Source organism: Belonocnema kinseyi, chromosome 4, assembly GCF_010883055.1.
Source record: "Belonocnema kinseyi isolate 2016_QV_RU_SX_M_011 chromosome 4, B_treatae_v1, whole genome shotgun sequence".
In the NCBI taxonomy this organism is placed as follows: Eukaryota; Metazoa; Arthropoda; class Insecta; order Hymenoptera; family Cynipidae; genus Belonocnema; species Belonocnema kinseyi.
In genome coordinates, this window is record NC_046660.1 from 18,015,122 (window position 1) to 18,029,921 (window position 14,800).

The 14,800-nt window shown below is 29.9% G+C and overlaps 1 protein-coding gene across 1 annotated transcript in view; it reads left to right on the forward strand.

The window, feature by feature from the left end:
- Nucleotides 1-586: 586 nt before the first annotated feature.
- LOC117171304 overlaps nt 587-14,800 on the forward strand; it is a 22,951-nt gene continuing 8,737 nt past the window's right edge. The window contains exons 1-2 of the mRNA XM_033358473.1: nt 587-994; nt 7,073-8,294. Of these exons, the coding sequence (XP_033214364.1) occupies nt 916-994; nt 7,073-8,294 (1,301 nt within the window). The 5' untranslated portion in view covers nt 587-915. The remainder of the gene's footprint in view (nt 995-7,072; nt 8,295-14,800) is intronic.

A 14,800-nucleotide genomic window follows, 5' to 3' on the forward strand; every position in this document is an offset into this window, starting at 1 on the left:
TCACATCTTGAAATACCTAATCGGAAAAAACAACAGCAAAAAGTAGCAACCCAATTTGCATTTCAGTTTCAATTTCTAAAAATTTTTTAAATTTCCGCTATAAAGTTCGAATTTTCTAATTTCAATAACCGATTATCCTTTCTTCAATTAAACCCGCCACTCAGAACTTATTTATTTTTTAAATAGAAATTATTTTCGAATTTTGTCTATAATCCATGTTTTTATTAAAAATTGTCCCAAAAACGACTAATTTTTGTCTCGAAATAAATTAGTTTTCGGGAGAATGAGTTTTATGACGAATATCAACTGCAGGAACAGGGCAAAAAAATACAAAGAGAAAAAAAAGAAGATAGACAATTATTCAAAACATAACCTAAAAATATCCTCAGGTTTTCAGGTTTATTACGCAAGAAGGAGTAATTGCGAAATAATAAACAAGATTGCGCAAAAGAAGAAAAAGAAGTTGTATTTTTTTTAATCCACATTCCACAAATTCAAAATCGATTATTGGCGTTTGTTTGTTTGTTTCGATAGTGCCGGGATCGATTTAAATCGACGCGTCGACCACCATGCACACACCACATACGGCGCGGCCTCCATTACATGCATCCACCTAGTCGCGTGTGTTTTCCCGCCAAGTTGCGGCGAGGCGTGCAGATTTTTAGGCGCCAAGAGATTACTTCCAAGGAGATTATTTGTTATTTCATCCTCTAGTGAATAGCCGGTCTATATCCTTTCAATTGTGCGTGATTTTCTCTAGAAATTAGAAAAGCACCGACCGTAAAGCGCGCCGGGATCCGCGAACTGGGATGTGCCGTGAATGTTGTTTCTAGACACATTGAACTTCTCGCGAATATAATACCGATTTGCGGCAGACTTTTTGGATCTTATGGCTGATCCCGAATAGCCGTCAAAATGTTACGTGTTCAGACGGTATCAGCAGCTGTGCATTGCTCTGAGACACCGAAATCGTCTTCGAGTCACTCCGGTTTGGGTAAGTAGGTTAACACAATTTCCGCTTTGTAACACATTTGTTATTGTGTTGCCCGAAATTCGCTGCAAAACAATTTCCTTCCTTGCAGGGGTATGTGTTTTGTAGGCCCTGCACCTGTTATTTCCAGGCATTAAACGAATGTGGGGTAATTTTTTTATTATTTTTGGGATATTTTCACATGAAATCTAGCACGAGGTGTCGAATCTTTTTCATTTCTAGGTGTATATTTAGAATTCGTGCTATGACTCCGGCATTGCTCAATTATTCTAATTTTACTGTAAACACATTTACGTGGGTTTGTTTTTTTACGAGCGATTTTTTCTCGTGTGGTTTTTTATAATATTTTTGAAAATGTTTTTTTTAACTGATTTAATTTTCCGGGGTGGCATTTTGGTTTTGGGGTGTGGGTCAAATGCAATATGGTAGTTTAGAGTGCTCGGATCTATGGGAACTAATCGATTAACTTTTTAGGTTTGGTTTCATTTTAGATGGATTTTATTTTTTATTGAGTCTTTATTTTACATTATTTTGATATTTTTTGACCATTTTTGGAGTAATCCGAATTGTTAAAATTCAGAGCATTTAAATTTGTAATCAATTTATATTCTAAAGCAACCCGAAAACAAAAAGTGCAGTGGGAAGTTAAGATTATTTTCTAACCAAAATTTCCCGTTTTCTAACCTAATATTTGAACTGTTAAAAATTAACTTTAGTATTTGTTTAAAATATTATTCTTTAGTCTACAAATCATGAATATTCGTATTTATTTATCTTCTTTTTTTAAATTAATTTCTTTTAGTAGACATTTAATCTTTTTGAATAAAATGCTATTTGGTTAAAAATTAATTTTTCTAATTGAAAATTTTACTATTCCATTCTTGGTGGAAGATCGATTATTTTATTTAAAAAATTAACTATTTTTTTAAGAATTAGTTGATTTTTTGTTTGAAAACTAAACTATTATCACTTTTTTATTGATAATTTAACTTTTTTATTCGGAAATGAAATTATTTGTTTAAAGTTTCACGTATATTGTTGAAAATTCAACGTTTTTAGTAGAAAATACACCTTTCTGTTTTCAAAATTCATCTTTTTTTGGTCAAAGATTCATAATTTTATTTGAAAATTCCTCTTTTTTTTCCAAATTTATATTTTTAGTTGGAAATTCAAGTATTTGGTTGAAATTTCGTGTATTTTGTTAAAAATTCTACGTTTTTGGTAGAAAATAACTCTTTGTTGAAGATTTATAATTTTATTTAAAATTGTATCTCTTTTGTTGTAAATTTAAAGATTTTTTTTGAAATTCCATGATGTTTTAGTTGAAAATTAATTTTTCTAACTTAAAATTTAACAGAATATACAGCTATTGTTTAAAAAATGGTTTTTTCTCTCTCGAAAATTAATCTTCTTGGTTAAAAGTTAAATTACTTTATTAAAACTGAACTTTTTTGGTTAAGATTTGTAGAAATTTCATCTTTTTTTCATTTAAAGTTAATTTTATTACTCGAAAATTTAACTGTTCAATTTTCGCTTATCTAAATAAAAAATAATAATAAATGTAGATTTTAAATTAGGCAATCGTTTCTTTTGTATCTATAAATTATAAATTATGTTAGAAATTGTATTTTTGTGTTCAAAATATAATTTTGTTGAAAATGAAACAATTTGAGGGTGGCCGCTGGATCGGGAAACCGGAAAATGACAGTGAATTTATTTTTTGACTGAGTTAAATTGCAGTTTTAAAGGCTTAAAAATTAAAAATTAGAAGCGTTTGAAATCGAAGATTTTTTATTAAAAAAAAACTTTTTTAGTTGATCAACGATGAATATAAATTAGTTAATAATTTTAAAAATTGAATTGTACTTTAAGATTTAAATAGTGAATAATAATGGATTTTACAAGCCAATTCGGAATCAGTTCACAATTATTGAATTTCCAGATTTTAACGTTAAAAATTAAACTGTTTCAATTGGGCTATTTTCAGTTTTTAAATAACTTCAAAATAATATATTCATAATCAACGGCTTTTATTAAATTTCAAATATTATTTCAGTTAAAAATACTCCAGTTTTTAACCATTCATTTTCAAATTTTTTAATTAAGAAGAGGAACAATGACTTAATATTTAAAAATATCGGACTGTTTATTTAAAGTCAGTAATTATAAATTATATATTCAAAACTAAGCAAAAAAAAATAGTGAACGTTAAAATTTTAATTTTACTATTAAAAATTTGTTGTTTATAAGTTAAATTCTTGAATTTGTATGTATAAATAACAATTGAACGCCTAATTATTCTTGGAAAAAATTTAGTAAATTAAAGAAAAATTAAGAAGTCTTGAAAAAAATGTTAATTTGAAATGATTTCTAATAATTTAAGCGAAGTGTCTACGTGTATTTACAAATCCGGCTATTCGTACCGAAATTTTGACACAAATAGCCCATGGCTTAATTTTAAAAAATGTAGATTTTGGCAGATTTCGACGAAAAAATTGAAGCTTTTTAAGAATTTTGAAAGGCTTCAGCAGAATAAAAAACATTTGAAAAGTTTTAGAAAGCTTTACAAAATAAAAAAAAAATGATTGTGGAAGATTTTATGGCAATTTTTTTAATTTGGCAGGATATTAAAAATGTAGGATAAAGTCGATTTATTTTAAAAGATGTTTAGAACTTCTGAAAAAAAAATAACAAATTTTAACGATATGTAAATGTTTCAAGATTTCGAAATAAAATTTTGAAGCATTTTCAGGGTTATTTTTAATTAATAAAAATATTGTAACCTCTAATTTAAAAAGTCTTCAGTTTATTAAAAAAAATTTATCGTTCAATTTTTAATGTTTCTAATGTATATTTTTAATTTAAAGAATTTTTAAGTACAGTCTTGAAGACTTAAACAATAAAAAATTAAAAGCGTTTGAAGTTGAAAAGTTTTGATAAAAAACAGTATTATTGTATCTACTGTAAATATAAATAAATGAATAAATAACTTTTAAAATGGATCTATACTTTAAGTATTAAAAACTGAATAATAATTTGTTTGATAAAATGATTCTAAATTCGTTCAAAGTTTAAGAATTTCCAGATTGTTACTGTTTCAATTCGAAAGTATTAGTCATTAAAAAAATGTAAAGGTGCGATTGAAACTTTATAAACTATTTTCAACTTAAGAAATAACTTGATAATAATATATTCGTAATTAATGGCTTTTATTAAATTAAAAATATTCTTCCAGTCAAAAAATATTCAAGTTTTAACCCATTTAATTAAAATTTGTTTAATTAAGAAAAATAATAATTATTTAATATTTAACAATATTTTACTGTTCATTTTAGATTAGTAAATTGGAGCGAAATATTTAAAAGTTAGCAATTTGAAACTTAATTGTTTGACATAGAAACCTTTAAATCGTTAGAATTTCGAAGAGCTTTTTAACTATTAGAATTTTTATGTAGAAATAATTATGAACACTTATTATTTGTATACAAAAATTGAGTAATTTTAAGAGATATTTAGAAGTTTTAAAAAGATTCAAAATTAATTAAAAACTTGAAATGATGTCAAGTAATTTTAACGAAGTGTGAAAAATTTTTTTAAGAAGTTTTAAACCTATTTCAAAATAAATAGATTTTTTCCTACACTTTTGGAAATTTCTTTAAAGATTTTTAAATATTATGTTAAAATAATTTTTTAAAATGTATAATCATTTCCAATTTTCCTAGGAATGTTAAGAAAATGTTTTTATTATTCTGGAGCCTTTCACAATGCTTAAAAAGTTTATAAATTTTTTGTTTGAAATCTGCAGAAATTTATATTAGCTTTTAAATTAGATTGTTGCTATTTGCACCGAAATTTTGGTACGAATAGTCAAATTTTGTCGGTACTTACACTTGGTTTACATTATTTAATATAATTTAAAGTTTTAGATTGATTTTGAATCTTTTCAAAAATTCTAAATATCTCTTAAGATTACTCTAATTTTTGCCACAAATAATATTGTTCCATTGTTATTTATAAATCCAAATTTAAAGGAAATTTTTCTCAATTCGCAGGATTTTCTAGAGGTTGTAAGACAAATTTAATTACTTTTAAAAGTTATTTAGAAGTTCTGACAACATTTAAAAATAATTTTAAATTTGAAAAAAAAAACTCAAGACAACCTCTAGATTTCTTAAGATTGTGAAATAAAATTTTAAAGCTTTTCAATGATGCCTAAACTATTTAAAATTAAAATAATTTTACTTCTAATTTAAGAACTTAAGTTGAGAAAAAACTTAATTTTTAATGTTTCTTGCCTAGAAGAACTTAATAATATAATTTTGAAAATTTTTAAAGTTCATTGATTGATTCTTTAATTTAGAGAATTGAAAATGTTAACGTGGATTAACATTTTTGGAACTTAATTTAAATTTTGTGAATTCTATAATTTATGAATGTTAAAAATTCTGAATTTTGCAGTTTATTTGCATTTCATTTAAAACTGTTCAATTGAATAGATGTTTTAAATTTTAGTGGCCGGGAAAAATGTTTTCGAGCCGGGAAATGACCGGGAATTTTTTTCTTCCATTAAAACGGTCATTAATTTTTAAGCGATTTTAATTCATATTTAAATGAATTTCTCATTCGTTTAAGTTTCAAAGTTTATGAGTATACATTGTTTTATTTTTAACGTTTCCCATTTAAACTTACTGTATATTTCGAAAGGTTTTTATTTTAAATAATTTAATTCCTTTTTCATTTTAGAAAACGTCGTCTAATCTGTTTTAATGTCAACTTTTAATTTTATTACCTCATGACAATTTAAAATTCTAAAATATTAGAAGCTTGGCATTTGAAAGATTCAATTTAGTTTTCAATATTAAATTGTCAAATTTTAATCGCTGTGAATTCAAATGATTCAAATTTAAAAGTCTTCAATCTTTAACTATTTATTTTGAACGCTTTTAATTATAAAGAATACAATTTCAATTACTCTTAATTTTAAAATATCCATTTTTCAAATTTTGAATCTTAAGTATATCATTTTCAACGTTTTGACATTGTCATATTTTAACGTTTTTAATCTAAGATCATTCTAATTTCGTGATTCTCCAAATTAAATTACATTTCTTTAATTTTTAGCGCTTCGGCTTAGAAATTATACAATTCAACTCTTTTTTTTCTAATTAAATTGTCCAAAATCGTTGGTATGTTTTTTTAATCTCATGAGCTTGCAATTCGAAATTATTCATTATTAACTATTATTTCAAAAATATTTAAAACCTTATATTAAAAATTGGTGTAATAATGGATTTTTAACCCTTAAAGGGCATACTGGGTGTATAACACCCGGAGACTTATTTGCGCTTTATCGAAACGTACCAAATTCAATAAAATGGAACGTATGGCGCCAGATTAACAAATGACATGAAAACCTATTTTTCTATGTCATTTTTATATAATTTTGATTCTTATCATTTTTATACGCAGTTTAAGATTATTATAAGATTAATTTTATTTTTGAAGCGCCGTATCTCGGAAGTATTCAATTTTTTTTCAAAAAGGATTTTTTTCAACTACTTTAATTTCAAAAACTGTTTTGAAACCTTTTTCTCCTTAAACTAGGTAGATTAATCATCATTAATTGATTTTCTTGTAAAAAACTATCCAATACCGTCGGCACATCACACGTTTGAATATCTTTGGGTATCAAACACCCAATATGCTCTTTATGTAATTATTATGTAACTGTGTTAAATTTGCATATTTTTATGTTAGTAAATAGAAATTCAGAGACAGGAACGCCCGATTTGCGCGTGTGCATTTGTTGCTAGTGTGCAATAAAACGCTTATCTGTACTTTCCTTTATGAGACACAACAATTTCATTATCCTTCTTATTATATGATTTAAAAATTAATTAATTTCTTGCAAAAATGTTTGCTGACTTTTATTGACTTCTGCAATTTATAAATACAATTGTTTTGATTGAAATTTTAATTGAAAAATTATACAATCGTTTGTTTAAATTTTGCATGAAAACTAAGAAATAAGGAACACTGGAAGTCTGTTAAAAAAAATTTCTTTTTCATTCAAAATTGCAGTTAATATCACGGATTCTTGGACTTCCGATCATACGCCGCTGAAGCGTCGAAAATCACAGCAAAGATGTAACAGTCCGACCAAGGACGTGACCAGTGATTACGGATTTAGCAGTTCCGAGATAACTCTGACTCTGGTACCATCTGATGCCAATGGGTACAAACGTCATCGTCGGGACAGCGAGAAAAATGTTGATTCCGGTGTAACCCTCCGATACAAGGACCCAAAAACCATGGCTCCAACCGAAAAAGTTCTCGACAATGTCCGACAGTACTTTGACTCGCCCAAGACTGTTGTCAGCATGAACCAGTTGATCAAGAAGCAACCCGATCACGAGCCCTCCGACTCCACCGTTCTAAACGAGTGTCTGGAAAAAATCAGCTCCGAGATATCAATTTATCCGAAGCAGGAATGCGAGAAGTCACCTCAAGCTGCTGCTGGTCCCTCAATATGCTGCAAATCACCCAGCTCCAAGGACAACTCGCAAACAGTGATCAAAGTTTCACCGGAAGTTGAACTCATCACTTCGCCCAAGTCAAATCAGAAATTGTGTCGAAAATCAAGTTTGGAGGTTTCGCCAAACGCCGTACCTGAACCTAATAATACTAAACCGCTCGTCGTGAAAAGTCCCGACCTGAACTGCAACAGCACAAGTCCGCGTCTGGGCAAGGAACGCTTTGGACTGCGAATGAACAAGGCAATTCAGTCTCTGCAGAGTAATAGAAAATCGTTGGAATCGGTATTTACACCGATAAAAAAAGTCGTTGATCCAATGTACACGCCCGTAAAGAAGAGTCTGGAAGCGCCCTATACGCCAACAAGTTGTTCTCGAGTTCTTCGAAAAGGCGCCCTCGAGGACAATGGATTTGTGGCGCCACAATCGCGCGAACGACTCGACAGCATAGATCAGTGGCCTGATATTTATGAGAATGATGTGAATATGCATGATGTCTCGTCATCGATGTCAATTCCTGATCAGATGTATAATTTTGAGGACGAGTTTCAACTCGATCGGCCACACTATGTCCTGGGCTTTCCAAATCCACCGGGTGAAAATAGATGCTGGGTGAATGCCTCGGTGCATGCACTGTTTGCCCTGCCATTTACAGACAGTCTTGACACGATGAATCTGCCGGAGTGTTCGCAGATTACAAAAACAATGATTACGATACAGAGTCTCTGGAGAAAGAAGGCGGAGAAACACAAGATTTATACTCTTATGAGGTAAGAAAATTGTCGAAATTTATATTAGAGAACATCACAGATCGGTCCCTAGTTTCTCCTATTGTACCCTATATTCAAAATTTAAGAAATTTAGATTAGACCAAAATCCAAATTAAAAATCCCATTTAATGTCCAATAATCAAATTGATTGTGGTCCAAATTTGGTCGTTGGATTCTTGTTTTATTTAACAGGATTTTGCATCCTGTATTCAGTTAAGGTCCCTAAAGTACCCTATTTCAGTCAGTTGGGTGGCCGCTGAACCGGGAATTTTACAAATTTTTAGAAGAAAAATCTGTCCACGTTCGATTTCAACAGTTTTTTCAAATAATTAGTTGAATTGTTAGGTTTTTTTCAATTCTGCTATTATTTAGCTTGCAATGCGTAATTTACTATTGTTTGAAAATTCAACTTGTTTTTGTTTGAACCTTTAATCTTTGTTGTTTGATCATTTGTATTTTTGGCTAGAAAGCTCAATTATTGGGTTTTCCTTTAAAGTTTGATATTTTTTGTTTGAAAATTTTATCACTTGCTTAAAAATTCAAATATATTGTGTCTTTTTTTAGTTTGGTTGAAGATTAAAATTTTTTGTTTGAAATTTGACCATTTCGTAGAAAATTAATCTTTGGTTTAAAATTCAACTGCTACACTGAGAATTCGTCATTTTTTTATTAAAAATGCATTTTTTTCTGATAGAAAAGTCGTTGTTTTTAGTTGATAATTTAATTATTTGGTTGTAAATGCTTCTGTTTTGTTGAAAATTCTACGTATTTGTAGAAAATTAATCTTCTTAGTTGAAAATGGAATTGTTTTTGTCTAAAGTTTAATCTGGTTTGTTTGAAATTTCGACCACTTGGTTGAAAATTCGTCTTTGTAGATTGAAAATTTATAATTTTGCATTAAATTTAAGTTTGTTATAGAAAAGTTTTTTTTCTATTTTAAAATTCAACTATTAGCTTGAAAATTAATGTATTTTGTTGAACATTAGTCTTTCAGTAGATAATTAATCTTGTTGGTTCAAAATCCATTCTTACGGTTGAAAATTTTTTTGTTTAAAATAAATTTTTTCAACTGAAAATTATACTTGTCCATTAAAAATCTATCATTTGGTTGAAAATTTAACAATCTGCTTGAAAATGATATTTTAAAATGAAAATTTCAACTTTTCAGGTTGGTAATTCTTAGTTGAAAATGATCTTTTTTGTTGAAAATATGGGTTTTTTAAATTTATAATTCAAATGTTTTTCTAAAACATTTATAATTTTTTTACTTGAAACTTCAACTATTGTTTGAAAATTCAAATTGTTTTTGTTTGAACTTTTAATCTTTGTTGTTTGTATTTTTTTTACAATCTTATCGCTTCTAATCTAAGCGACTTCCGTTTCCTTTTTCTTTCGCTTTTTTATACCTCCATTTACCTTTTTTACGTGCATTCTTTCATTCTCTCTCATTCGCACCTCTAGCACCCTCCAACTCCTTCATCCATTCTTCTCCTAATCCATCTTCCCGTAGAATCTTAACCACATTTTCTTGCCAGCTTCCTTTATCTTCCATTCCTCTCCTACATTCTTTCCATACATGCTCCCATGTTTCCTCCTCCCATTCATATATTCTACATTTTCTGTCTTCTTCTTTTTCTCAGTACATCACCTCCATTACCTCGTTTCCCAATCTAAATCTTGCTATTCCGTTCCACTTTCTCTCTCCCCATCCCTTTTCTAAATACTTTGGCACCCCTTCCTTTTTTATCATTTTACACCATTTATTGTATTTTGATTCCTCAATCGCCCCCCATCTTTCTATTAATTGTCTGTCCCTCTCCCTTTTTTCCAATTCTTCATAGTTTACTCCAGTCCCATCTTCTATTTCTCTATAATTAAAGAACTCCCTCCTTTCTTCTTCCGATCTCGTTAATTCGATCGCCCTCCTTCTCCTCTTCTACCTCCATTAAACACTTTCTCTCCAACTCCCCTCCCTTTCCCTCCCTCAGCTTCGTCTCAAATTTCCATGCCCTCTTTTCCGCTCTAATACTTAAGTTATCCCTTCGTGCTTCTTCTCTCACCATATATCCTGGCGTCCTCCAGTCTGCCTCTAGTGTCCACCTTATATGCTTTTCTTGTAAACTCTTAATATTTTCCCTTTCTTTCCATCCCCATATCTCTGCTCCATAACCTAATACCGGCCATACCAGCGTATCAAGTAACCACATTCTCCTTCTCCAATTTTTTTAACCTTCTTTTTCATATTCCCCATATCTGTTTGATTACCCCTACTGCTTTTTTTTATCCTTTCTCTTATATGAGCTGTATGATCTCCATTCGTTTGCAAGATATATCCTAAATATTTATACTCTTTGAACTCTTCTAACTTTATTCCTTTCCATCTCCCTGTCCATTCTTTCGTCCTCCCTCCACCTTTTCTAAACCTCATTATCTTTGTCTTTTTCATATTTATATTCAGCTTTTTCCTATCTAAGTATTTCTGTAATCCTGTAATTAATCCCGCCATCCATTCATCCTCTGCCATAAACACTATGTCGTCTGCGTATGCCAGTGTATATATCTTTTCCTTCCCTATCCTAACTCCTTCCCAACCCTTTCTCCTCATTTCTTCTTGCAAGTCTGATATTAATAAATTAAATAAAAGTGGGTTCAGAGGACATCCTTGTCTCACACCTCTCACCAACCAGAAACTATCTCCTACTTGCTCTCCTACCTTTACCATGCTTTTTGTCTCTCTAAAAATTTCTGATACTCTCTTTATTAATCCCTCTCTTATCCCCTTTTTTATCATAAATTTTTCTATTTCTTCTCGGTCTAATGAGTCAAACGCCGCCTTTAAGTCCACGAACATTGCTATCATTACCCGTTTTTTCCTTTTAATTCTCTTATTTACTAGATAGTTCAGAACATATATGTTGTCCATTACTCCCATTCCTTTTCTAAACCCTGCCTGATTTGGTGACTCGATCTTTTTCTCTTAACTTCAATCTTCAATCTTTCCGACAAAATAGTTACATATACTTTATACAGTGTTTGTCATCTTTTTTTAATTCTTACTATTTCTTATTTTCCTATCTCCCGTTCCTTCCTCCTCTAGTTTCCCTGCACCTCATTTCTTACTATCTGTTCCCTTTCTTCATCCCAATCCCACCATACTCCATCTATCTGTATTCTCCCATACTTAACCTATGTTCTCTTTCCCTTTTTTCTTCCCTCTTTCGCTATTTTCCTTAATTTATGCTGCATCTTCGTTTCTATTCATGTCAAATCATCCTCTGTTCTCTCTGGACTACCATATAATAACCTCTTTTTTGTCATCACCTCCCTCTTATGTTCCCATTTCTTTAGTTTCACCAGTACCATTATCTCCCCTCTTCGCGCTTCCCTTCCTACATTTCGTATTTCCTCTATCTCTACCTTAGCATCAATCTTTTTTATCACTTCGTCCACCCCTTCCTTCAGCTCCTTCCATTCTAATCTTATACCCTTTATCACGATGTTTAATTTTCTTTCTGCCCACTCTTTCCTTTCTATCGTTTGTTCTATTTTTCTCAGTCTTTCCATCTCCTTATTCCCACTCTCGCATCTCCTCTACCTTTTTATTATTATCCTCTTCCTGCTTCTCTAGTTCTTGCTCCAATGACTGCATCCTCTTTTCTAACTTTTCCCTGATTTCTTCTCATTTTTTTTTATTTCTTTCCTAACTTCAGCCATTTCCCGCCTAATTTCCTTCTTTAATTCCTCTCCCCTTTTCTCCTGCTTTTCTTCATTAATCCCCATTACCTGTATCATCACTTCTCGAATTTCTTTTAGTCTTTCCTCTTTCATTGAAACTTCACTTTCATCTCCGCTACAGTCAGCCCCCTTACTATTATCACTCTTCCCTACCAAACTCTGCTTTTCCGGCGGCGGTCGAAACATTTTCTGATATTTTACGCTCGCACCGATATCTTCCTTCTCTTCACTGCTTTCTCTCTCCCCTCTCTTCCTTTTGATAAATGCTTCTATTGAACCTACGCTTTTTGCTCTTAGTCTCTCCTTTTCTATAGTTTTCTTATATTTCCCCCTTGCCTTCCTTTCCTTGATCTCCTCTTTCGACGTACTGAACACTTCCTGCTCTAAATCTGTTTCTTCCGCTGAGATACTCGCTCCGCTAGCCTTGAATCCAATTCAAACTTTTCCGCCTTCTATACTTCCCTGCCTCTATCTACCGTCGCTGTCTGGTACCTGCCTCGCCTTTCTGTGTCGCTACCCAACCCTGCTACGATCAATCCGATTGATAATATTATGTGACTGATAATAATAATAGTAATAACAATATTTAAACATTAATCATTAGCCTTATAATATACTCTTTTATCAATTCATCTATACATTTGCACTCTCTAAAAAATATATATTTATATATAATTTGTTTATAATCAGGGTGGCGACTTGAGCGGGAAACTGGGAAAGACTTGGAAAAAACCACGAAATGACCGGAAATTGAATTAAAAATGGTTAATTTACTTTATCTACAGTTGCAGAGCATATGATTAAAAATAATTCATTGTTTTTATTTTAGGACAGGGAATTTCGGTGAAGAAATTAAATTTCCCTTGGGTCAGGGAATTTTTTTCATAGAAAGGGAATTAAACAAAAATTAAAATTGAGATTCAGGAGAAAGGAGTTTAAAAAATCCCTGTTCCCTTCTTCCGAAGTTTAAAAAAAAGAGAGTGCTTCAAGTATTTTTTAGAGAAGAAGTATTCCTTCGAAAAAGAAATATTTCTAAGTTACAATATAAAATTTTTTTTACATTTTTCGTTACGAATTTACCTTTTTTCTTTAGAAAATTTAACTACTTGCAGTTAGAAGCTGAACTCTTTTGTTAAAAATTGATTTTGTTGGAAGATTTGCCATTTAAATTGAAAATTGATCTCTTTTTAAAAATGTAACTAGTTTGTCGAAAATCAATTTTTTATCTAAAAATTTTAATATTCCCGTAGAAAATTGAACTATTACGGTTGAAAAATTGACCTTTTCTAGTTCAAAATTCAACAATTTGGATGTAAATTTGTTTTTTTAAATGAAAAATTTATTTATTTCCTGAACAATTTGCGTATGTATATAAAAAAAAAACTCAGCATCAAAAATTCCCACTACTTTACTTAAGGGCATGTGATACTTAGAAAATTGTCGATTTTACCAGTTTTATGTTCCGACGGCTTTTTTTCTTTAATAATCCATATTTTGTCTTAAAAATTTGGGACATGATAGCGACCATGCTAACGGACGTCCCCATACACTTTTTTTTTGGTTTAATTCAAAAAAGTTTTAATTTAGCAAAATCTGATTAATTTGCATAGCGCTTAGGAGTTAGTATCGATTTTACCAGTTTTAGGTTCCGACGACTTTTTTTCTAGAATAATCAATATTTTGTCTTACAAATTTGGGAAATGATAGCGAACATGCTAACGGACGTCCCTGCACACTTTATTTGTGTGTTTTTTTTTTTTTTTTTAAATTTTTGATATTGCTAACAACGTGTGTACATTTGGAGGTTATGTATGTTACAATTCTACTGTGCGTTACTTCCAAACTACACAATATTTTTTGCCGAAAACTTTGGACTTGCCAGTAAACATAGTAACTAATCTCCTGGAACTAACCCTTTTTGCAGGCAATCAAAAAAGTTTATTTCATAAATAATTTCCAGATTATCGGAAAGGCAGAGATAAAAAACGACGTAACCTCAAAATAATACATATGCATAAAATTTTTATGTAGTACAATAAATTTTTTTTGTTATCCCTCAAAAAAGAGTCCGGAAACGTCCGTTATGATATTTTATAGCATCTCCGTTTTAATTAAAAACTAATATTTTCATGAGCTGATGATTCAACTGTCTTATAAAAAATTCTTATTCTTTGACTTGAATATTTAATTTTATAGCTGGTTGAAAATATAGCTGTTTTTGGTTGAAGTTTCATCTTTTTTGTTTGAAAATTCTACTATTTGATAGCTAAATAATTTGTTTTGGTTGAAAATTTAAGTATGTTGTGTACAATTTAACTATTTGGATAAAAGTTCAACTATTTTGTAAAAGAAAAAAACTAATATTTTTGAGTTGAAAATTTAACTGCTTAATTAAAAATTCATCTTTAATGATAGAAAAGTAATTTTTTTAGTTCAAATATATATATATATATATATATATACATATATCGATTTTTTTTGTAGAATTCATCTTTGTAGGTTGAAAACTCAATTTTGCTGGTCGAAAATTCTACGTTTTTAGTAGAAATTTAATATTGTTGGTTTTGAAAATTTAACCAATTAGTTGAAAATGCAAATGTTTTTCGTTGAAGTTTTAACATCAATTTTAATCAGCTTTTAATTCAATTTTTCTGGGTTGAAAATTAAATTCTTTTGATTGAATGTTCAACTATTTGCTTGTTAAGCCTTCTGTTTGTTCAAAAATATTATTTTTCGTTTAAATTCAACTATTTAATTAAAAGTTTATCTTT